Source organism: Propithecus coquereli, unplaced genomic scaffold (assembly GCF_000956105.1).
Source record: "Propithecus coquereli isolate 6110/MARCELLA unplaced genomic scaffold, Pcoq_1.0 Scaffold355, whole genome shotgun sequence".
In the NCBI taxonomy this organism is placed as follows: Eukaryota; Metazoa; Chordata; class Mammalia; order Primates; family Indriidae; genus Propithecus; species Propithecus coquereli.
In genome coordinates this window covers 769159-792199 of record NW_012149230.1, presented here as the reverse complement: position 1 = coordinate 792199, position 23041 = coordinate 769159, and the positions used below count along the sequence as shown (strand labels likewise).

Below are 23041 nucleotides of genomic sequence, written 5' to 3'. Positions count from 1 at the left end.
TGGGAGGGGAGGTGTAGACAAACAGCAGTTGGGGATCTGGAGCCCCGGCTGGGGCCCATCTTCCTAACACACACGGACTCTTCCAGAAAGGATGCTGGTTCAAAGTAATCTGTCCTTTCTTTCAGCACAATTCCCCAAGAAATTTTGAGACTTTTATAGCCGAGCCTCCCTCTATCCATTGGTGACCTTGGTCTGTGGTCATGCTAGGGCTGAGAAGTTTGCCAGGAGCTATAAACCAAGGGTCAAAATTACCTCCAGGCCAGGAGTGCCAGAATGCTTGACAATAGATTGGGAATCGGTGGCCCACCCAGACCCATGCCCTCTCGTAGCCACCCTGCTGGAAGGAAGAAGCCTTGCTGAGCTCTGAGATGCATGGTCTTGCCTGCCCTGCCAGGCAGAGAGGGAACCTGAAGCTCACTACCAAAGAGACATGCTCCAGGGCAGGCATGGGTGACAGGTGAGCCCCATCTTCACTCACAGAATAGTTCATGTGACAAACAATTATTGAATGTCTCCTATGTGCCAGGCACTGTTCTGTGAACCTGGGATGCATCAAAGGACAAAACAAACATCTCTTTGCTAAGGAGCTTGCATTCCACTGGGAGGAGACAGACAGACAGCACTTATAATGAACAGGCGAAAAAGGGTCCAGAAGTGTGAATGATGATTTTAAATAGGATGGCCAAGGCTAGGTCTCCCCAGGTGACATTCAGCAAAGGCTTGAGAAGTGGGGGATTGGGTTATGCAGGGCCCTGTTGGACACTGGAAGGAGTCAGATTTTCCTCCAAGTAAAATTGGAGACCATTGAGTTACAATTTAAAAGGATCATTCGGTGCTGGGCTCAGAACAGGCTGCAGGGGGCAGGGAGGCCCATTGGAGGCCACTGAGGTCACTCGGGTGAGAGGTGATGGCAGCTTGGACCAGGGGTAATCAAGGAGGTAGGAAGTGTGCAGAGTCTGGATGTGGTTTAAAGATAGACCCAGAGACTCCCCTATCAGATGGGAGGAAAAAGAGCTTAAGTAGAGTCATTGGAATATCGGGATTCCACCCACCGAGGGGGAGGCTGTGGGAGGGGAGGCAGTTAGCATTGAGTGTTCACTGACCATCCACAGGGAGGTACCAAGGAGGTTGCCGGAATTGCGGAGAGAGTTCTAGGCTAGAAGTAAAGTTGGGAGTCATTAGCATAAAAATAGTATTTGGCAAAGCAGGATAACTGAATGACCTTAATCATTTCTGTCTTCTTGGCACCCAAAAATGGTCTTGGCAGACTGGAGCCACTCAGGAAAGATGGCATTAAACTGGATGAGCTAATTCTCCCTGCAGGTTCCCTTCAACTCAGCCTGTGCCTTCCAGCAAATCTCTTGACCTGTCAGAGCTAAATTTTTTTATTTGTAAAGTGGAAAGGAGGGTAGCCCCATGCAAGTGGTCTGCATTTTGTGAATTCTTGAACAGTATACATGTGCACAGGATGGGAAATGGAAAAGCTGCCTCCCTGGCTCCTTCGTGCCCAGTCTCTTGCCGTAGGTGATTATGTTGAAAGTCTCAGACTAGAAAGCCCTTCTCCTTTGTGGTCTGGAACCAAGATGTCCCACAAGCTTCCCCTATTGGACTGACACCCCCTGACCTGGCCTCAGGGTCCCGGGGGAAGGTGTGTGAGGCAGCACCCCCCCCAGCCTGCCTTACAGCCCAAGCCTGGAAGAACCTTGGCTGCCATGTTGGTGCCTAATAAGACTCTCTTTTCAGATGGGATCCAAACTGAGGGCTTCATTGTTCCTTCTAAAACAAGTGGAGTTGAAAAACTCTCTCCCTGTCACCTTTGCTGGACAGAGCACAGTGGCTCCTTGTGAATCCTGGAGAAGCCATCTCAGGAAACAAGGTATCTTTGCTCACTGTGTATTAAAGGAAAACCAAGCTCCTTAAAGGATCACCCACAAAGAGCACACGCAAGAGCACACACAGACAGTGTGAGTGCACACACAGTGCAAGAGCACACACACGGTGAGAGTACACACACAGTGCAAGAGCACACACACACAGAGCCAGTGCACATACAAACAGTGCAAGAGCACACACAGTGCGAGAGCACACACACAGTGAGAGCACACACAGTGCGAGAGCACACACACAGTGAGAGTACACACAGTGCGAGAGCACACACACACACACACACACACAGTGAGAGTGCACACACACAGTGCAAGAGCACGCACACAGATAGAACTTCCTGCAGAAGCCTGCAGTACAGCCAGTAATGAGGCCATTTGCCGTGGGGACTAATATGAGGATGTGGCTGTTCCAGGATGGAACAATCCAGGCCAAGAAGAGCCAAGGACACAAAAGATCGGCAGCAGATTTAGATTATGAAATAAAATGAGGATTAGGAACTGGACCAGAGAAAACAGAACAGAAACAATTCTCTGAACCACCCTAAACTGTGTTTCTGCAATTCCTGTGGAGCAGAAGCCAGAAGTTACTATCAGAACTGCATTGCCTTGTATAACTGTACAATCAACCAAACCAGACAGTCATCCACAGCTGACCATCTGCCTGTCCTCACCGATGTCTGAGTGAACACTTCTAACCACAGCTCAGAGCATCCCGGAGTATGAACCTCACTAACCTTTGCAGTGTTGACCTTGATGCTCAGGGTAGGCAAACTAAGTGAGCAGTGCTGACACTTCTGTGACACTCATTCCTTTGGGGGCATCCCAGCTGCCTCTGACAACATTAGTGTAAGCATAAGCATCTTTTCTTTTGGATGGCATATTTGATATTCCTTCGTTCTAGACCGTAATCAAATGAACATTGATCTTTCTGTTCATGTTAGGCAACAGGCTTAGCCAGTACTTTTTTTTATGCTGACAGCTGTTGTGATTGCTAAAGACCTTCCTTTGCTTATTATTCTTCCTCTCCCTGCCCCTACCACCAACTACCACTGCCATAAATATTAGGTACTTACTACTGCAAGGAAAGAGAGCCAGTGCTCTCAAGGAATTTGCATCCTGGAGGGGAACGGGATGGATAAACAATTACAGTGCAATGGGATGCAGGGACCGCTGCAATGGTGCGATCGAGGGAGGCTGGTCTTTAAGAAGGTGTGGAAAATAAACACATAAGTGAGCCGCAACTCATTCTTTTCCAACTGCGAGGGCTGAACATATACGAGTCAATCTCTTATCAAAGGATAAAAGTCTTCTGAGTTAAAAGAAATCTTATCCATTCCCCACCTGAGGGCATAAATCCTTTCCACAGCATCTCAGAATTATTTCTTTAAATTACAATTTAAAGCAAGCACTCCAAGGACTCATCTTAACCTTTGAATAAAAATATGTGTGTGTATGTGTGTGTGCATCTTTATGAGAAGCTAAGTGAAATTTGCACAGAAGGCATGAAAGTATAGTTCAATGATGGATTTTAGATCATATAGACAGGTAAATCTCTTACGCAAGTTGGGCAATAGCCTTATCCAAATGTAGCCTCATTCTTTCTTGGCAACACAGAATAGTATCAACTTCCTATTCAATTGAAAAAAAAATGCATATTAATGTTTTCATTATTGAGCATAACATCCAAAGTCAGCAATGTAACAAAACATCAATGAAGGAAAACTTTGTTTCTTAGAAACTGTGAATTTAAACAAGACAACAATTTTACATCCGTTATTTATCTGTATGTCCCATGATATTACAATCTAAACATTAGACTGAGATGCTATAGGGAAATTATTAATATATTATGGAATAAGTTTGAACATGGTTAAAATTTTAGGAGTTTTCTCTTTTTTTATCTTTGTCCTTAAAACAGTAAAAAAAAAAAAAAAAGGACTAAAATTCTGGTAATGTGCAAATTGAATTTAAATGCATGGATTCTTCTACAATAGGTATCCTTCCAAGACTAAGTAAATGAGGGAGAAAAAGAGCAGCCAAAGGAGCTTGTCTCTGGCAGGGCATGTACCCTCCAACAGACAGCTCGTCGGTTCAAATTCAAACATGGAGGCTGACTTCCACCATGGGAGGTCAGCACCCGCCCCCTGTTCTGTTTGTGTTCTGCAGCCTGAGCCCATCCACGTACAAACACTGTGCTAGCCAGGCCTCACCACTGGACCACACATTTGACCTTTTGATGCTGCTAGGATGGGTGCACTATTACATAGCATGTGTTGTATCAGAAATTTTTAAATCAACATTTATTTCTCTTTGAAATTCCTATTCGCGTTAGAAAGTTTAGGAACTCAAAATAGCACCAAGAAGATATTTAAAAAGTGCACATAATCATTGTTATCATTTTCTTAGGCAAAAAGTGATCACACTATACATACTGTTTTGTAGCATTTTAAATGTGAACATTTTCCCATGACATTAAACAATACTGTCATGAACCTCAAGTCGATATTTAGGCACCACCACAGAGTGTACCTTTGTCCAAAATTTTGGCAAGTACAGCCCTGAATGATGGCTATGAACTGATTACTTGGATGTCACTGTGAAACCCAGATGTTGCTCCCAGCAGGTTAAGGCTTTATAGGGGGGTCTATTTATCCGTGTTAGCTGAGTCTTTTTAGGTTTGAGGAAAGTGGGTAAACTGCCACGATCCAACAGGTGGAACAGACTACTCAAATCAGACTTTGAAAATCAAACTGCGAGTCTGGATTGAATCTAAGGAAAGGTGAATATCACAGATGGCACAGGCACTCCATCTCTCTATACAATGCTTTCTAATGATGGAATCATCATCAAATATTCCCGTATTCACACTTATTCCTGATTCGGTAAGCAGAAGTGTTTGCTTTCATTAGAGATGTGCATTCACAGCCTTTGCTCCTGAGTCTGTGAGAGATGATCGATCAGCTGCCCTCTCCGACACGTCGGCTGGTCATAAGAAGGCTCCGGTCCCACCACCTGCTTGAGGCAGAAACCTAGGTGAGGATGGCAGGGCCCACCTGAATGCTCCTTCTGTGCTGGTTGCAGGTTTCATTCAATCCTGGCTCAGAGCAGAACCCTCCTGGGCTGCACTGGGCTGAAATGCTGAAATGTCTCTCCAGCAGCAGGTCTGACATCTCCGGAACCCATCGCTTGCACATTCTCAACAAACCTCTGAAACTGGAGTGTTTTTGTTTTTGCTTCTGCTACATGAAGGAAGGAAAAGCCCCTTGTGGGAAGGAAACTGGCCAACTAGGGCCAGCCCCAGAGCCTCAGCCTGAGTTCTGAGCAGCAGTCCCAGCCTGCATCATGACAAGAAGCCAGGCCAGGCTGCATGGGGGATGACTCTGCAGGTTCATTTGGCCCCGAAGTCCAAAGAGTTAGTGTGGTCCGGGAGTGCTAAGAGCATGGTACCATGATTCATTCCCCAACGGAAGCTGTTGTGTAAGAATTTGTTGAATATCACTGATTGACTGTAGCAGTCAAAGAATTCATGAGAACGTATTTCATTGCACCCGTGTTTTCCAAAAATAGAGCTTTTAATGCTACTTTGTTTCTTCGCTAATGCACATTTAGTTATTCTAAAAATTGGGTAAAAAAGTAAAACATATGCTAATATAATTACCGTGAGTAAGCTACAAAATACATTCACTAATTGAATAAATTGGTGAGGAAAGCACCGCCACCCCACCCCGAATTCAGGAAACATTACTCTAATTGCACACTCCATTTCTGAGATAAAGTGACCTCTGCTACTGACCTACAAAGTATAAACCTCTAATGCAGAGGTTCTTGTTTTTAAAAAACAACTTTATTGACATATAATTCACATGCTACTTAATTCACCTACTTAAAGTGTACAGTTCTATAGTTTTTAATATATTCACAGTTATATAACCATCACCAGAACCAAATTTAGGACATTTCATTACCTTCCTAAGAAATCATGCACCCCTTAGCTCTCACCCCCAATTTCCCCTCCCCCAAGCCTCCTGTTCGTAGGCAACCGCTAATCTACTTTTATTCTCTATAGATTTCCCTATTATGGAAATTTCATATAAATGGAATCATACAATACATGGTCCTTTATGACTGGCTTCCGTCATTTAGCATAATGTTTTCAAGGTTCATTCATGATGTAGCATGCATGTATCAGCACTTCATTTCTTTTTATGGCTAAATAATCTTCTGTCACATGGCTATACTACATTTTCTTTATCCATTCATGAATTGATAGATATTTGGTTGTTTCCACTTTTTGGCTATTAGGAATAATGTTGCAATAAATATTCATGTATACCTATTTGTTTGCATATGTTCTCTTTTCTCTTGGGTAGATAGATAAGTAGGAGTGAATTATCGTATCATACAGTAACTATATTTAACCATTTCCAAAGCAGCTGCACCATTTTACCTTCTCACCAGCAGTGTATAAGGTTCTAATTCCTCCGTATTTTCACCAACACTTGTTATTTTCTGTATTTTTTATTGTAGCCATCCTAGTTGATGTGAAGTCATGTTTCATTGTGATTTTTATTTATATTTCAATGATTATTGATATTTTTCATATGCATTTTTCATATGCTTATTGGCCATTTGTATATCCACCTTGGATAACTGTCTAAGATCTTTTGCCCATTGTTTAATTGACTTATTTATCTTTTGAAAACAATTTTAACAGTTATTTATATATACTAGATACAAGTCCCTTATCAGACATATGATTTGCAAAGATTTTTCACTTTCTTGATAATGTTCTTTGAAGTACCAAGTTTTTAATTTTAATGATGTCCAATTTATCTGCTTTTTCTTTTGTTGTTTATGCTTTTGATGTCACATGTAAGAAACTATTGCCTACTCCAATGTCACAAAATATTTATGCCTTTTTAAAAGAGTTTTACAATTTTAGCTCTTACATTTAGCTCTTCGATCCATTTTGACTTAATTTTTGTATATGTTGTGATGTAGGGATCCAATTTCATTCTTTCACATGTGGATATCCAATTGTTCAAGCACCACTTGTTGAAGAGACTATTCTTTTTCCGTTGAATTGTCTTGGCACCCTTGTCGAAGATCAGTTGATGGTAAATGTGAGGATTTATTTCTCAGCTCTCAAATTATGTCTATCTCCATGTGAGTACTACACTGTCAAACCTATTGTAGCTACGCAGTAAGTTTTGAAATTGGGAAGTGTGAGACCTCCAATTTTCTTCTTTTTCAATATTAGTTTGGCTATTTTGCATCTCTTGAATTTCCATATGGATTTTAGGATCAGTCTGTCAATTTCTATAAGAAGTCAGCCAGGATTCTGATAGGAATCATGTTGAATCTATGACTCAAGTTGGGAAGTACTGCCATCTTAACAGAATGAAGTCTTCCCATCCACAAACATAGTATGTCCATTTATTTAGATCATCTTTCATTTGTTTCAACAATATTTTATATTTTTGAGGCACTGGTTCTTAACTCTGCCTGTTCATTAAGGTTATCTGGAGAATGTTTTTAAAATATGAATGCCTAGTCCCCACTCCAGATTTGAATTAGAATTTCTGGATGTCAGGCCCAGTCATTGATATTTTTAAAACCCTCACCAAGTGATTCCAATGTGCAGCCACTACTAAAATAATGGACACACCAAACGTAGTCAAGTTTCAAGCAAATCTCTTGGAAATACCATAGTGTGCATGTAGGCAAACTGATGAAGTTAAGGTGTTAGAATTGGCTTGCAATTTACTTCATACAGAACGTCTCAGGGTCAGTGAGGACAAAAGGCCAAGGGACACATAATGGTAAATTTCTACCTATTTAGGATGACAAAGTAGATGACAGATTATTTTAAGACTTACGAGATTCATCAGAGGCTGGGAAAGAAGAAAGAGATGAACAGGGATCCATCATTGCAAAACTATTTCATCCTTTTTTTTTTCTTTTTATGGCTAAATAATCTTCTTTCATATGGCTATACTACATTTTTTTATCCATTCATGAATTGAACAGTGGCTTTTCAGAGGGACAGTGGCTTTTACAGAGTAGATTGTATCGGCTTTCTGCACGGCCAAAGCTTTCCTGAGTGTATTATTTCAACTTGGATTTCTCTCAGTAGAGGAAAGGAAAAAACAAAGAAAAAACTGCTTATCATCCTTAATGTGATGAGTAACTGGCAAATGTAAAGGAATGTTAAAGGGGATGATGATGGGGGGTGAGGCCTAGCTGCTACATCATCAGGTATAGTTTCTCACCAAGGACCTGTTTCTCACCGAGGACCAATCAAACAAAGGCAAAGAGAGGGACCCTGCCAAGCTGGTTCCAGGACGGAGAACGGATTCACTGCAGCAGAAATTCTGATTCAGATGGGAAACAAGGCTGAGAAGTGAGGAGGAAGCCAGAGAGCGGAAGGCTGTAGTGGATTTTCTCCTGTAGGAATTAGGGAGCCAAGGGAGAGTTTTCAGAACAAGGAAGAAACTGGTGACAATGCATAGCATAGATCCAAAGGAAACTCAGAGAAGCGAAGGTGTTGGGAATTTCACATTAACAAGCCATAAAGAAGAGCTGGCAACTGATAAAAGGGTCCAGGAGACCGTGCCCAGCAAGCCCAGCCATGGAACTGAGAGACCGTCGGTACCATCCCTAGAAAGGGGTGGATGATAGAGTAGGCAGGCACCGAGGCAGAAGAAAAGTTCACTTTAGGCCTCATGAATGTGAACCAAAAAAAAAAGTTACCAAAATAAAAAATGTTTGGTAGGCACTTAGGATGCAGAACTAATGCTTCATAAAGTGTCTGGGCGGAAGAAACAAATTGGGAAGGGCCTCCACTACGTGACAGCTGAAATCTTAAGAAGTAGCAGAAATCTGTGGTAACAAGTCGAGGAAGTGAAGGTCGGAGAAATTAGTACCAAATCACATTGACTTTGTGGGAGGGGACTAGTGAGAGCACAGTAGCGCAGTGCGGACACAACTGGAGTTTCTGGGTGGCTACTTGGCTGTGTATCGAAAGCTTTCCAAATGCATAGAGCCTTTGCCACATCACTTACATTTCCTGAAATATATTCTAAGGAAATAATCAGAAGTACCTACGATTATCAATAATAAGATTTTTGTACACTAAAGTGTTATTAAAGTAGAAAAAAGAAAGAGGGGTGAAATAGAGAAACAACCTACCTATACAACAAGAGAAGATTGATTTAAAAACTTATAGCACCTTTACATTGAGTGACACTGTGTAACCATTAAAAAATCATGTCTCAAAAAAAATTTAATGATATGGAAAATTATCCCAATGTAACTTTAAATGAATAAAACCCTTTTCAAATTCATAAATACAGTATGATTCTAATCTTGAAGACATATCTGTGTGTCATTCGTGAGTTGGGTGGTATCTAAGCATGATTAATAAAAAGACCGAAATATTCCAAAATTAATTAGTGATTAGAAATTCGTGATTTCTGTCTAATAGAGCCTCAAGTGATTTTTATCTTTCTTCATTCTTTTTTTAAATTTTTGAAATTTCCAATGAAAATGTTACTTTTATAACTAATAAAAATATATCTTTGCTAAATGTTATAAATATCTGATACGATAATGCTTTACTTATAAGTGTATTTTTTGGTTTTGTTTTGTTTTTTTTTTTTTTTAGAGACAGGGTCTCACTCTTGCTCAGGCTGGTCTCGAACTCCTGACCTCAAGTGATCCTCTCGCCTTGGCCTCCCAGAGTGTTAGGATTACAGGCGTGAGCCATCAGGCCCAGCCTACAAGTGGTTTTATATAACATCATTTTTTAATTCTACATATTAAATACACGTTTACAACTAAGCTTCTTATCACTGCAGCATTTCCCTCATAGTTACCGTCAGCAGTTCTTTTTCAACTTCATCATGAACTAAATCGATTCCCATTCTCTTCTCTCGATGAAACAGACATTCTCGGGCTACCTACAGATACACAAATGATAGAAAGCATTAACATAACTGACTATACTTAGCGACTAGTAGTTCTAACAACTGGTTTCAAAAATAAGACAATCAATATTCCCAACATCAACTTTTCAAACCATTCTGTAGAAATCTAGCCAGAAACAGACTGTGACAACTAAGTAGATCTCTGCTATTAATACTAGTTAAAAGATAAAGAGTTAGCTCTTCAAAACAGTTTGGAAATATTCCTAATTTGGAAAGTTGACAAAATGAAGCAGATGGTAGCTACTTGATCCCCACAAATTAGCATCTGAGAACATTACTTAGGCATTAGTTTCTTCAAGAGAAATAGTTCAGTAAAGTGAAACACAGTCTTCAAGGTATTATTTCTAAATATTTTCTACTGAGAAGAGTGAGGAAGAAATAAATGATTATCTTTAAAGACATCAAAATATTTGGGTTGCCAAAAAATCCAAGTGATTATTTTTAAAGTGCCATTTATCATTTTCCCAATTATAAAAATAATGTCTTTATTTACGAAGAGGAAAAAATATAGAATAGTATAAAATATAATTTATTTTCCTGTTACTGTTTTGTTTGTTTTAACAAAATGGAGGTTATAATGTCCCTACAATTTTATATTATGCTTTTTAGGATTGACATTAAATAGTAAACTCAAGTCATGAAATATTCTTTGAGACACAGTATGTTAATGACTCCAATGGAAAACAGCTTAGATTGCTAATAATAAATTATGTATGAAAGAACACTATTTAGCAGTTAAAATGCTTTTTTCAAAGACTATTTCATGATATAGGACTACTGTAGAATGTTAAATTTTTTAAAAGCATATAATATCATGAAGAAAATCTTTGAGTGAATCTCTAATTTTTTAATGGTATAATTTACATTTACTAGAAAAAGAATGAATGGGTCGAAGGGAGCTCTGATTATTTTAATCTATATTACTAAATTGCTTTCCCCAGAAATTTCCACTAATGCACATTCCCACTAGAAATATAGGAAAGTACCCATTTTCTCCTCTTTTGCCAACCCTAGATGTTTTAAGTTTTCATTATTGCAAGTTTGATAGGCCAATGATGGTTACCTCATTGATTTAATTTGTATTTTATTATTAATCAGCTTCAACATTTTCCCCTTATATCCATTCATCAAATGTATATTCTCTTTTGAGGCTTATCTGTTTATGTAACTAACTCTAATTTTAATCAGGACCTCTGATACTGTATTGACAGTAAATGTCAAACACACAAGAACACACATCTGGACAAAAACTGCAGAAAAAAATTCAAATTAGAACCGTTGTCTCATTGAAAGTAGTCATCACTGAAAGGGGTACTAAGAGAAGAAATTGAGGCCCCTCTGGAAATTAAATAAGAAGGTCAGTGGCTATCATTTTAAGGATACTTTCAATCTTTGAAGACCTGGGGGCAGGGGTGGATGGGCTGTAGAAGAAACGAATAATCCTCAGAAGGAGCTGAGGCTCAGGGAGGCACAGAAGACCTGATTCTAAACCACAATTCATGACAGACTAATTCGAAAAGACATCATTAGCATCCTATCACCCTTTCTCAGAACTTCTGGGAGCTGTGCGTATCTATGTGCCTGTGCTTAGTGGCAGCGGGGTGAGGGGTTAATGATAGGGAGTGACAGTGTGCACGGACCCCCAACCAACTCCATGGTAACACGGCTACTGGCCTGACCTCAGTCTCATTTCTCTGTTTAATCAAATGCATCCCATCTCCTAAGATGGTCTCATGTGATCATTTCACTGTGCCTTGGGATGGAATCATAACATACACACAGGAAGCATTTCATGACACAGACTAAAAGAATAAAGTTTTTTCTCAAATATTATTTACCTTAATCTAGGGACATCAGTGATCAAGCAGCCTATTTAAGAGATAAGAAGATGGCATTTTCACTGTAAAAACTGTGTGTCCTACTGATGTCTCTTTAATTAGCCATCTTTGCTTTGCATTTAGAATTCTTCCTTAAAGTGGTTGTTTCGTATAGTGTGTAAAAAATGGCAGTGGTTTTACCATTACTGAAACCAGTTACTGATTCGTTGATAGGGGCTGGGCTTCTACAGATGAAGCAAAACATAATTCAATATACAAATAACCTCAGCGGGTTATCATAATAGCATGTTTTTTATCATAAGGTCTTATATTTACCTGAAGAGGGGCTTCCATCTCCACCAGAGCCCTCTCTAATCTTTTCTTCACATCAGTAAGTGCATTTGTCTCTCCAATCATTTCATCCAGCTCATGGATGATTTCAGATTTCCAAAACCCTATGTCATTGACACGTTCTCCCAGATTTTGTGTGCTGTCTGTCTGGGTTTTTCTTGTTTGTTGATATTTGTCTTGAATCAAGCGAGATGTATCCACTCTTAGTCTCTCTGAATTATGTCGGGAAGTGCTGGATTCTTGATAGTTGGTTAAATTGGACCTGTACCAGTCATCAGGGGTGTATCTTGTGAAGAGAGTGGTTCTGTTGGAGACGAAGGGAGGTATGGTGCTCTCGGACACCCTCTGTGATCTGGTGCAGTACGGTGCCAAGGTCGGTAAGTTGGAGGCTACTCCGTAGTATGTGCTCGGTCTCCAAGGAAGGCTCAAGCTGTGGGTGAAATTGGAGTGGGGAAAGCGGTTCCTATAGCTTGATGATATGGTACTGATGGCTGGTAGAAAGTTGGTTGGCGTTGGTCTAGGGTGGGCATAAGTTGCCGTTAAAGTAGAGCCTAAACACTCCATGATACCCAAACACTATTCGTAAATCTCTCCTGTTTAAAAAAAAAAAAAGACAGTCACATAAATTAAATTCTGGTGAAACACACAAATAAAGGCCACATCTGACTTAGTATCAGATGCTGTGGTCCTAAACACATTAGTTGTTTGTTCTAATTTACATGTTATCCACGTTTACCAGTGATAATATATTTCAAAAATATTTTTTTCATTTGTATCTCTGATTGTATTAAGATCGCATTTTTTTAGATTGCCCATTTGAATTTTTGAATGTTTTAGAAGGCAGTACTGGAAGAAATTTATAGCTATAAATGCTTATATTTAAAAAATGAGAAAGGCTCTCTTCCATGTGGAGCTATACAAAAGTAATATTGTCAAAACAAATATTGTTGTAACAAATTCAAATTAAGAGCCTGAACTATACATTTTAACAAATAAGGATTCACTTCTTAGCCCCGCTATGACTCACTTTGTTACACTGGGCAAATTACTTACCCTCTCTGTGCCTCAGTTGTCTCATCTATAAATAATAGGGACAATAGTAGGACTTCCTTCTTTGGCCTGTTACGAGCAGTATGAGCAGCAGTATGAGCAGCAGTAGGGAATTGCTTGGCAGACCTCTCCCCGCCAAGTTATCCTAAATAAACACACACTCTAGGTAACAACGGTGTGGTTGGTAGGCAAACGCACTCAAGGCAAGTACCGAGACCTCTTTTCCGTGCAACTTGCCACCTCTAAGCACCTCCAATATAGGAATTTTAGGGCAGCAACAGGGTTATGAGATTTAAGACAATGCTAAGTATTTGGAATGCTTAGCACAGTGTTGGGCACGTAAGTGCTCAATACATGTTAGCCTTTTAAATCAGCGGTCCCCAACCTTTTTGACACCAGGAACCGGTTTCATGGAAGACAATTTTTCCATGGACCGGGAGGGGGGGGCGGAGCATGGAGCTCAGGCGGTGATACCAGCAGAGAGATAGGGAGCAGCTGTAAATACAGATGAAGCTACCTCATCCACCGCTCACCTCCAGCTGTGCAGCCCTCCGGGTTCCTAAGTATCATGGAAGACAATTTTTCCACAGATGGCAGGGGTGAGGGGGCAGGTAGAGGGAGCTCAGGCAGTGAGTAGAGGCCAGGTTCCTGACAGGCCACAGACCCCTATACCAGGCCACTGCAGTTTTAAATTACTAATACAGAGGAATATATAAAATAAAAGGTAAATATCCTTTCTTCCCCCAAAAGTAAGCTCCTCAGAAGTAGCCACTGTGAATAGTTCATTAAAAGTTGCACCTTTCCAGATTTTTCCTATTCATATACTAACATATGTATTCTTTATATACTATATACATCTACCTATATACCATTTATACATATATACAGAGCTTTATAATATAAAAACTGAATTATCCTAATCATTGCACATGTCATTCTAGATCATGCTTTTTTTTACTTAAATATATTTTTCGGACCCCTCCCCCTGTTAAAACATATAGACCCACTTCATCCTTTTTACCAGTTCCACTGTCTGGAATTTTTGGTCATTATTATTCCATAAAGCCAAGGATGCCACAAACTATGCCATATTTTGCAGCATTTAAATATTATTCTGTTTTGGGCTTAATGTCTATGGCCCTCCTTACGAAAAACGGAAAAAAAAAACTAGATCCTGTTCTATGCACTGCTCAGGAAAAAAAAAGTCCTTTAATGATTATTTATATAGCTATGCCTTAAGGCCTTTGATACCCAAACCACAAAATAATATAATATGTTTGTTCAAGTTCAAGTCAAAATCCACTCAAACCTTGTGATAAAATATCTGCCCATGGCCCTGTGGGCCTGTATGACCCCAGCTCTCTGCCTGTTTCCCAAATTCTTCCTTCTTATGGGCCCCAAACGCCTTATACTGGCCAAGCTTAAAGAGTGACAGAGAAAAAGAAAGCCTTAGTTACCACTTGCAGTTCTTCACCTCAGTTTGAAATTTAAACTATTTCAAACAGCAAAGCAAAGTAACTTGAGGCCTTAGGGTCCTTATAGTTGCCTTTAGTTCAAACCCCCTCCCCATGTCAGATCTATAAATAATCTAGTTTTCTTCTAGCAAGAAGCTCAAGTGGGGATGGACCACTCCTACTTGGCTTTGCCTAATTCTTGACAGTAAGAGATCCAAACACCCAATGGCTCATGTGGTCCTTGCACCATGGAATTCCAAGTTCAAAATGCCAAGTGAGGTTTCTCAACACCTGTTATGTTGGCATCGTGAAACATTTCAACCCTTGTTTGCCAAATATTGAACTATGAGTCATCTGCTTCGAGGGGTGATACATGAAGATGCAGAGGTTGATGAGCCAGATGAGATACATGGACTGAGATAAATCAACACAGTTTATAAAGATACCTTGTGATTTGCTTTTTTAAGTAGGGATGAGATATAGCTTAGAATCTGGAATCTGAAGCACAAAGCTCAGTTGTTTAGACATACTGAAGTAGAGCTCCTCCTGTACGGCTGTAAGTTTCATATAGTGACACAACATTTTACAGCCACAACTGAAGTTTTGGCTCCAGCCAGCCATCTTGTAAGTTATTCAGGAAGACTGAATAAAAGCCATCAAACAGAGATGTTTCACCAAAGTATTCGACTGTCATGTACTTTTGGTCATTATTGGTCAAGAAAACCAAGAATGTCATGGCCTAATAAATACTTAAAATCTCAAAATACATTTCTGCCTCCAATCATAATAGACTAATAATAACTAGACTTAGCCCCTTACATTTAAAGATATAGACAAAATATCTAAAAGAACTGTTTTCAGACATTGGCAAACAGACAGCACATGACTCTGGTCCCTGAGAGAAGAGAAACAAGTAAGGTGAGCTCTCAGATTGGCATGGCATTGTGCCTGGAGGAAATTTCTAGACAAGGGGAAAAACAGATGAAAATCAAATACAGCCTGGCAGCCTTTGTGAGTTGAGAAAGTGGTCAGAATTTGGGGAGGCTGAGACAGCTAGATGTGAAGAAGGACTGTGGAATACAGTGAGCTATGCAGAAATAGAGCTCCAGAAACCTATGTAGGGATCCTTGCGAGTCTTTGCTGAGTAGTAGGCTATACACACATCTAGGGCAAAAAGTGATGGCACAGTTGTTGGCTGAACAATTTCTAGAACTCACATAGGGTATAGATACATTACAAATTCAGACTAACTAGATTGGAAAGTCATTGGTGATCACCTAGAGCATTCAAGGGAGACCCCGGAGAAGCCACACATTAGAGGTAGGGCCCTACTATCCCTGGAGTGAAGGCAATGAAGACTCCCCCTAGCAAAGCTTGGAAACAACCCTCAAAGAGATCAAACCAATTCACGCATAACTTAACTGCCTGACATCCTCAAGACACTCAAATATGTAACAACACAATTGTCTAGCATCCAGTCAAAAACTACCAGACATACCAAGAAGCAGGAAAATGGGACCGTAAAGAAAAGTCAGTCAATGGAAGCAAGCCTAGAAATGGCAGAGATGATGGAACTGGTGGACTAGTGCAAGTATTTAATACAAGAACATAATGAAGAGAGAAATGGAAGATTAAAAAAGAACCAAATGGAACTTCAGTGATAAAACATACAATATATGCTTGCACAATTTCACCATATGGGATTAACAGCATATTAGAAATTGGAGAAGTAAAGATTAGTCAGCTCAAATCTAACCAAATTGAAAACACAGAGTTTTTCTTTAACTAAAAAAGGAAATGAAAAGCAGCTCAGTAATCTGTGGTCTAACATCATGTATTTGCAGTGTAATAAAGACAAGGGAAAGGGACAAAAATATTTGAAGAAATAATGGCTGAGTATTTTCCAACTTTGATGAAAACTATAAATCCCTAGCTCCAAGAAACTCCACAAATTCCAAGAAGATAAACACACACACACACACACACACACACACACACACACACACACAGACACCACACTGCCATCACCACCATCCTAAAGCTCATCACGATCAAAATTTCTGAAATCAGTGATAAAGAGAAAAACTTAAAAACAGAGAAAAAAAGGATACATTACGTAGAATGGAACAAAGATAAAAATTAGTACTGAATGATTGTCAGAAACTATCCAAGCCAGAAGACAAACATTTTTGAAAGAAAGTGTAATTCTAAAATTCTGTATCTATTGGAAAAATCCTTCAAAAATGAAGATAAAATATTTCATAAAAATACAAACCAAAAGAACTCAGCAGCAGCAGACCTGCAATACTAGAATTGTTAAAGGAAATTCCTCAGGCAAAAGGAAATTATACCAGATGGAAACTTGGACCTACACAAAGAAATGAAGAATGTTAGAAATGGTAAGCATGTGTGCTAATATGAAAAAAAAAAAAAAACTTTTCTAACTTTCAAACTTCTTTAAAAGATGATTGCTAAAAGTAAAAATAATTTTAAAAATTGTGGAGTTTATAAAATAGAAGCAAATTATATAGTAACAATAGCACAAATGATTGGAGGGCTTAGATGGAAATATAGTACCATAAGGGTCTTGTAACTGAAATGGAACAATGTTATTTAAACATATACTGTGATAAGTTGAAAATGTATGTTGCAAACTTTACAGTTCACAGCTCTCAAAATGTAAACTAAAGACCCATGGGCATGCCTAAGACCTCTTCAGCAGCGAAGAGGCCAAAATTATTTTCACAGTAAATACTCAGATGCTATTTGCCTTTTTTACCTCATTCTTTCACAAATTTACAGTAGAGTTTTCCTGAGGTGACATAATAGGTGATATCACAACAGAGTCAATGAAGAAGATATGAGAACCCAACTACCAACCTAGAAATTAAATAACTTTGGCAAAAATATAATTCTTCTTACTAAACTTTTTTTGTTTCAGAAAATAGTTTTTTAATTAAAAAAATGTTATATTTCTTAATATATAATGGTTTATTAGTTATTTTTAATAAAGAATTCATATTTTTTAATTTCTCAGTTTTAATTTCTAATATAATAAATATTAATAGGCACAATCCACATAAATAAAAGCTCTTTGAGGTCCTTAACACTTTGTCAGAGTGTAAAGGTGTCCCAAGACCAAAATGTTTTTGAACTGCTGACCTGGAGCAATCTCTAAGAATATTTAAAAAATTTTTAACTAATAGTGAAGAAAATGATGGAAGACAAAAAAGACACATAACTAATCTAAGAGAAAAGAGGGCCAAAAATAAGACAAAAAAAACCAAATATTGATAATTACATTTCTAATAAATGGTCTAAACAATCCAATTAGAAGGCACAGATTGTTAGAATGATTTTTAAATAGCAATATTGAACTATAAGCTTTCTAGAAAAAAATTTCATTTTAAATATAAAACATAGATAAGTTAAAAATAAAACTACAGAGAAAGATATACCATGTAAACACTAATCAAAAGAACACAAAAATGGCTATATTAATATCAAATCAAGTAGACTTCAGAACAAGAAATATTATCAGAGATAGAGAAATAAGGATAAACAGATCAAAGTTACATAATCTTAAATGTCTATATAATCATTAACATGACTTAAACACCTAAAGCAAAAACTGGCAGAACTAAAATGAGAAATAGACAGATACACATTATAGTCAAATATTTCAACACTCTTTTGTCAATAATTCATAGAACAAGTAAACATAAAGTTGGTTAATACATAGAATATTTGAACAACATTACAACTAAGTGGACCTAATTTACATCTATAGAACACTCCACCCAAAACAGCAGATTACATACTATCCTCAACTGCACAGAAAACATTCACCAATGTAGACCATATTATGAACCATAAAACACATCTTGATACATTTAAAATATTGAAATCATATAATGTATGTTCACTGATCATATCAAAATTAAATTAGAAATAAATAATAGAAAGATATTTGGAAAATCCCAAATAGAAAATTAATCAACACCTTTCTAAGTCAATGAAGAAATCACATGGGAAATTAGAAAATACTTTTCATGGAATGAGAATAAAAACACAGCATATCAAACTTTGTGAGATGCAGCTAAAATAGTGATTAGAGGGAAGTTTAAGTGCTCATCTTAGAAAATAACAATAAGATAAAATCAGTAATCTGTGCTTTCATCTTAAAAGGCTAGGGAAGAAAAGCAAAGTAAACCCAAAGTAGAAGGGAGAAAATAATAAAGAGAGAAATATCAATGAAATAGAAAATAAACAAATAGGAAAAAAATCAATAAAACCCTATCAATAAAATTGATAAATCACTTGCTAGAATCATTAAAATAAGAGAAGACAAATTCCTATTATCAGGAATGAAAGAGGGAATGTTACTACATATAATGCAAACATTAGAAAGTTAATAAAGCAATATTATTAACAACTTTATGCCAAGAAATTTCACAACATAGATGAAACAGAGAACATTTTTCAAAGATACAAAAAACCAAAAGTGACTAAAGAAGAGATATAGATATCCCAAGTAGCCCTATCATAATTAAAGAAATTGAATCTAGAGTTTAAATCTTTCCTCAAAGAAAAGTTTTGGCCTAGATGGGTTCACTGGTGTATTCTACCAAACTTGTAAGGGGAAAAAAAAAGCTGACTCTGGCTTACTTTGGTGGTGTGCCTTTCATGATGTTTAAATTATTCTCTCAATTCTAACTCAGTCACTTCCTAAGAGGGTATGTGCAGCACACACTAAGATCATTAACTGTTGCTATAAATATCTCATATTTGTAAAAATAAAATAACTGAACAAATTCTTTGGAAAAATGACTAAAAATAGCTATGGAAAATCCCCTAAATCATGCAATTGTTTTTTATTATACTTTTAGTCATAATGCTATGGTTTGAATGTCCCTTCCAAAACTCGTGTTGAAATTTAATTGCCATTGTGACTGTATTAAGAGGTGGGACCTTTAAGAAGTGATTAGGTTCTTGAGGGTTCTGCTCTCATGAATGGATTAATGCCACTATTGCAGGAGTAGGCTCCTGATAAAAGAATCAGTTACACCCTTATTGTTTTGTATCTCTCACACACTTGTCCTTCCACCATGTTAGGACACAAGAAGGCCTCCCCAGATGTGGCCCCTCTATTTTGGACTTCCCATCCTGTAGAACTCTAAGCCAAATAAACCTCTGTTCTTTATAAATTACCCAGCCTGTGGTATTCTATTATAGCAGCAGAAAACTGACTAAGGCACATGACCAAAAAGCATTTTAAGAAGTGAGACAAGTGCTACAAAGTCAAATACAGTGTTTGACTAAGTTCATTTAGTATGCGGTCAATAGTTGTTTACATACAGAAAAAAATGCTTTAAGAGTCTCTATAAATATCAGCATGCTAAATATAGAATCAATCACACAGAGATTTTAAGAACTGGAAAGCTCCATTTACAATCTAAAAGGTGGCCTCAAATTAGATAAACATATTCTATTAGAACATTTAGGCAAGACTTTAAGATCATAAATATTTTAAAGTACAAAAACTGATAGATCGTTTGCTGCAGAAGACACAGGTAAAGAAAGTTTATGTGACTTGCTCCACACCCTGCCCCAGATCAGGGACCAGCATAGGTCTGAATGTCTCACAAGCCCCTTTAGTTCCTTTGGTCATATCTACTTAATTATAGCTTCAAATTGGAGCAGACATAAAACACTGCTGCCAATACATTAACAAATTCCAGAATGAGAAGAAATTATATCAGATTTCTTGTTTAAGTGATTTCTCTTTATGTATATATTAAATAAGAATGCAGAAAATGTTGTTCTCTCTCTTCCAAAAAAAAAAGTTTGGTAAGGAACTCTATTCATTGATGTATAAATTACTACACATTGGAGAGCTATGTCATAGTATCTATTAGTAAAGTTGAAACCACACATTGCCTGTGGGACTTTTTTGAGACAGACTCTCGCTCTGTCACCCAGATTAGAGTACAGTGGCCTCCATCATAGCTCACAGCAACCTCAAACTCCTGGGCTCAAGCAATTCTCCTGCTTCAGCCTCCCAAGTAGCTGGGACTACACGCACGCCACTACACCTGGCTCATTTTTCTATTTTTTATAGAGACGGGGTCTCCCTCTTGCTCAGGATGGTCTTGAACTCCTGGTCTCAAGCAAACACACACACACACACACACACACACACACACACACACACACATACATCCTGCCATGCCCGGGCACTTTCTAATATTTTTAAGGGGAGGGAGCTAAAAGTCCATTAACATAAGGAGGCATACATAATTTGTGGTAAATTCATACAAGAATTACCATATAACAGTTACAATTAATGACCTAGAGCATGTACAGCCAAATACTATTATATCAACTTAAAAAATAACACTATATATTGGCTTTGGGGAAAATAAATTAGTAATAAAAGTATAAAAATGTGCAGAGTATATGTAAACACAAAAACCTGGTAGGTTAGTACCCATAGGGAAGGAGTGAGGGAAATGGGAATTCCAAGGACTACATAGGAGGCCTCAAGTGTGCCTGTAATAGGTTTTTTAGTTTTGTTTGTATGTTTGTTTGTTTTTAAGATAGGACTGGGTACATGAATGCTTGTTCACTCTACTTATTGTGTGAGGTATTTCATCTTAAAAAGAAAAAAGAGTAGAATATTCTATCAGATACCTTAAAACACCGCTTATAAAACTGTTTTCTTGCTTTTTTCACAATGACCAAACTAATTATTTTATCCATTTCTAAAACGTTTATTTCTCTAAAACACCGTACGCATCCAGGAGAAAACAAAGGGGCTTGGTCTAACTAAGCTGCCAAAATAGTGCGAGCTTCACTGCCAGAGCTAAACAGAAATGGCCTTGGGCAGTGAGAAAACAGTAGCTTTGATCTGAATTTCAGGAACTCCTGTCTGAGCGGCCAGGTGCTTGTACTGTATCCCCTTGGCTGCAGATCAGAAGACCCGGCTAACGAAGCAGAAGGAACAAGAAACTGTTTGGGGCGCCCAGCACCATGGTGGAAAGCACAGGTGTAAGAAAGTAAACGAGTCAGTGTGGAGGGCTCCGAAGTCCCTTTTCTGGGTCCGCATTTAGAAATGATGTCTCAGTCCCCGAAAAGCATCAGGTAAATTACGAGAGAATGGGGGACTGGGTAGAAGATGCCCGTGGGTTTGTTTTGTTTGGGGGGCGAAGGGAGGGTGAGATGGAGAAGTGAAGTTCCGGGCAGGTATTTCAGGGTCTCCGCGACCTCCCTGCGGATCCTGAGGCCAGACTTTGGAGCCCTGATTGGTCCCAGAGGCAGGTAGGAGTCGACAAGACCACTCACCTGTCAGCAGACGCCTGGCGAAGGGCGGGAAGGGGGCGGTGGGAGGGAAGGGTCGCAGCCCTGCCACCTACCGCCCGCTGAGGCTCGGACCCCTACCCGACAGCCCTGGACCCGCCTCGCCCACCTGTGACGTCAGCGCCAGCGGACCACTCAATGACCGCCCCGGCCGGCTCGCCGGGAGCCGATTGGCTGGTCAGAGAAGAGGCGGGAGGCGGAAGCTGCCAGGCAGGAGGGAAGCCCGCGAGCGGGGTTGCCACGGACGCTCTCACGCTTAGTAACCGTGGCCCGGGAGACCTGTTCAGTCCCGGAGGTGAAAGGCGAGAAGAGCAACCCAAGGGAGAGGCCGCGGTGATTCCCCCGCCCCTCCTGAGGCACCTGATTCGGAACTCTTCCAGCTGCGGAGAACGTGGCGCATCCAAAGGCGCACCGGGGCTGTCTGGGACGTGAACACCTGTCCTGGGATGTGGCAAAGCCCCACCCTTACGCCTGTCCTCTCTCCAGCAAAGTTCTTCCCATGGTGGGATTATCCAGTGATCTTCCCCTCCTTCCTCACTCCAGGGAAAAGTTCTGGGGCTTTCTCTCTCTCTCTTTAGCAATATTTCTGTAAATAGTAGCCCTTGCTATTTCATCCCGGCACTGGGCCACGTGTTTTACATAAATCGTCGTTCCGCCAGGCAACCTCCTTCCAACCCTGTAACAGGAGTTTATATTTTACAGAAGAGGAAACTGAAGCTTGCAGGAATTTATTGACTTAGACAAGGTCACCCAGTGGCAGAGCTAACACTAAACTCCAATCTGTCACACTTCAAGACACTTGTCCCTTGAGGCAGCAGTCTAACTGTGTGAGCAGCAAGAGAATTCACTGAATTGCTGTGGTACCGATTAATGCTAAAGAAAATAAAGCCCGCAGTTAATCATTTTTGTTTTTCTGGAAACCCCTGTGTGACACTCCATCAAAGGGTGAGGCTGGGGGACTTGCCAGAATAAGGCAGGCTGGCCAGGCCCTGTGAGACCTCAGTGAAGTGACGACGGGTTGGGGGCTTTGCCAATTCAGAAACTTGACGCCATCCATGTACCAGGTTTATTAGAGGCTAACTCGGGCCAACTAAAGCAGAAAAGTTAGAACGCTGCCACAAGTGCTTACACTCAGC

The 23041-nt window shown here is 39.3% G+C and overlaps 1 protein-coding gene across 1 annotated transcript in view; it reads right to left on the bottom strand.

Annotated features, from left to right (window-relative positions):
- TEKT3 (tektin 3) overlaps positions 1-22007 on the bottom strand; it is a 36769-nt gene extending 14762 nt beyond the window's left edge. The window contains exons 1-4 of the mRNA XM_012651403.1: positions 21891-22007; positions 12028-12635; positions 9764-9847; positions 3445-3515 (exon numbers count right to left, since the gene is read on the bottom strand). Coding sequence (XP_012506857.1) covers positions 3445-3515; positions 9764-9847; positions 12028-12606 — 734 coding nt within the window. The 5' untranslated portion in view covers positions 12607-12635; positions 21891-22007. The remainder of the gene's footprint in view (positions 1-3444; positions 3516-9763; positions 9848-12027; positions 12636-21890) is intronic.
- Positions 22008-23041: the final 1034 nt, after the last annotated feature.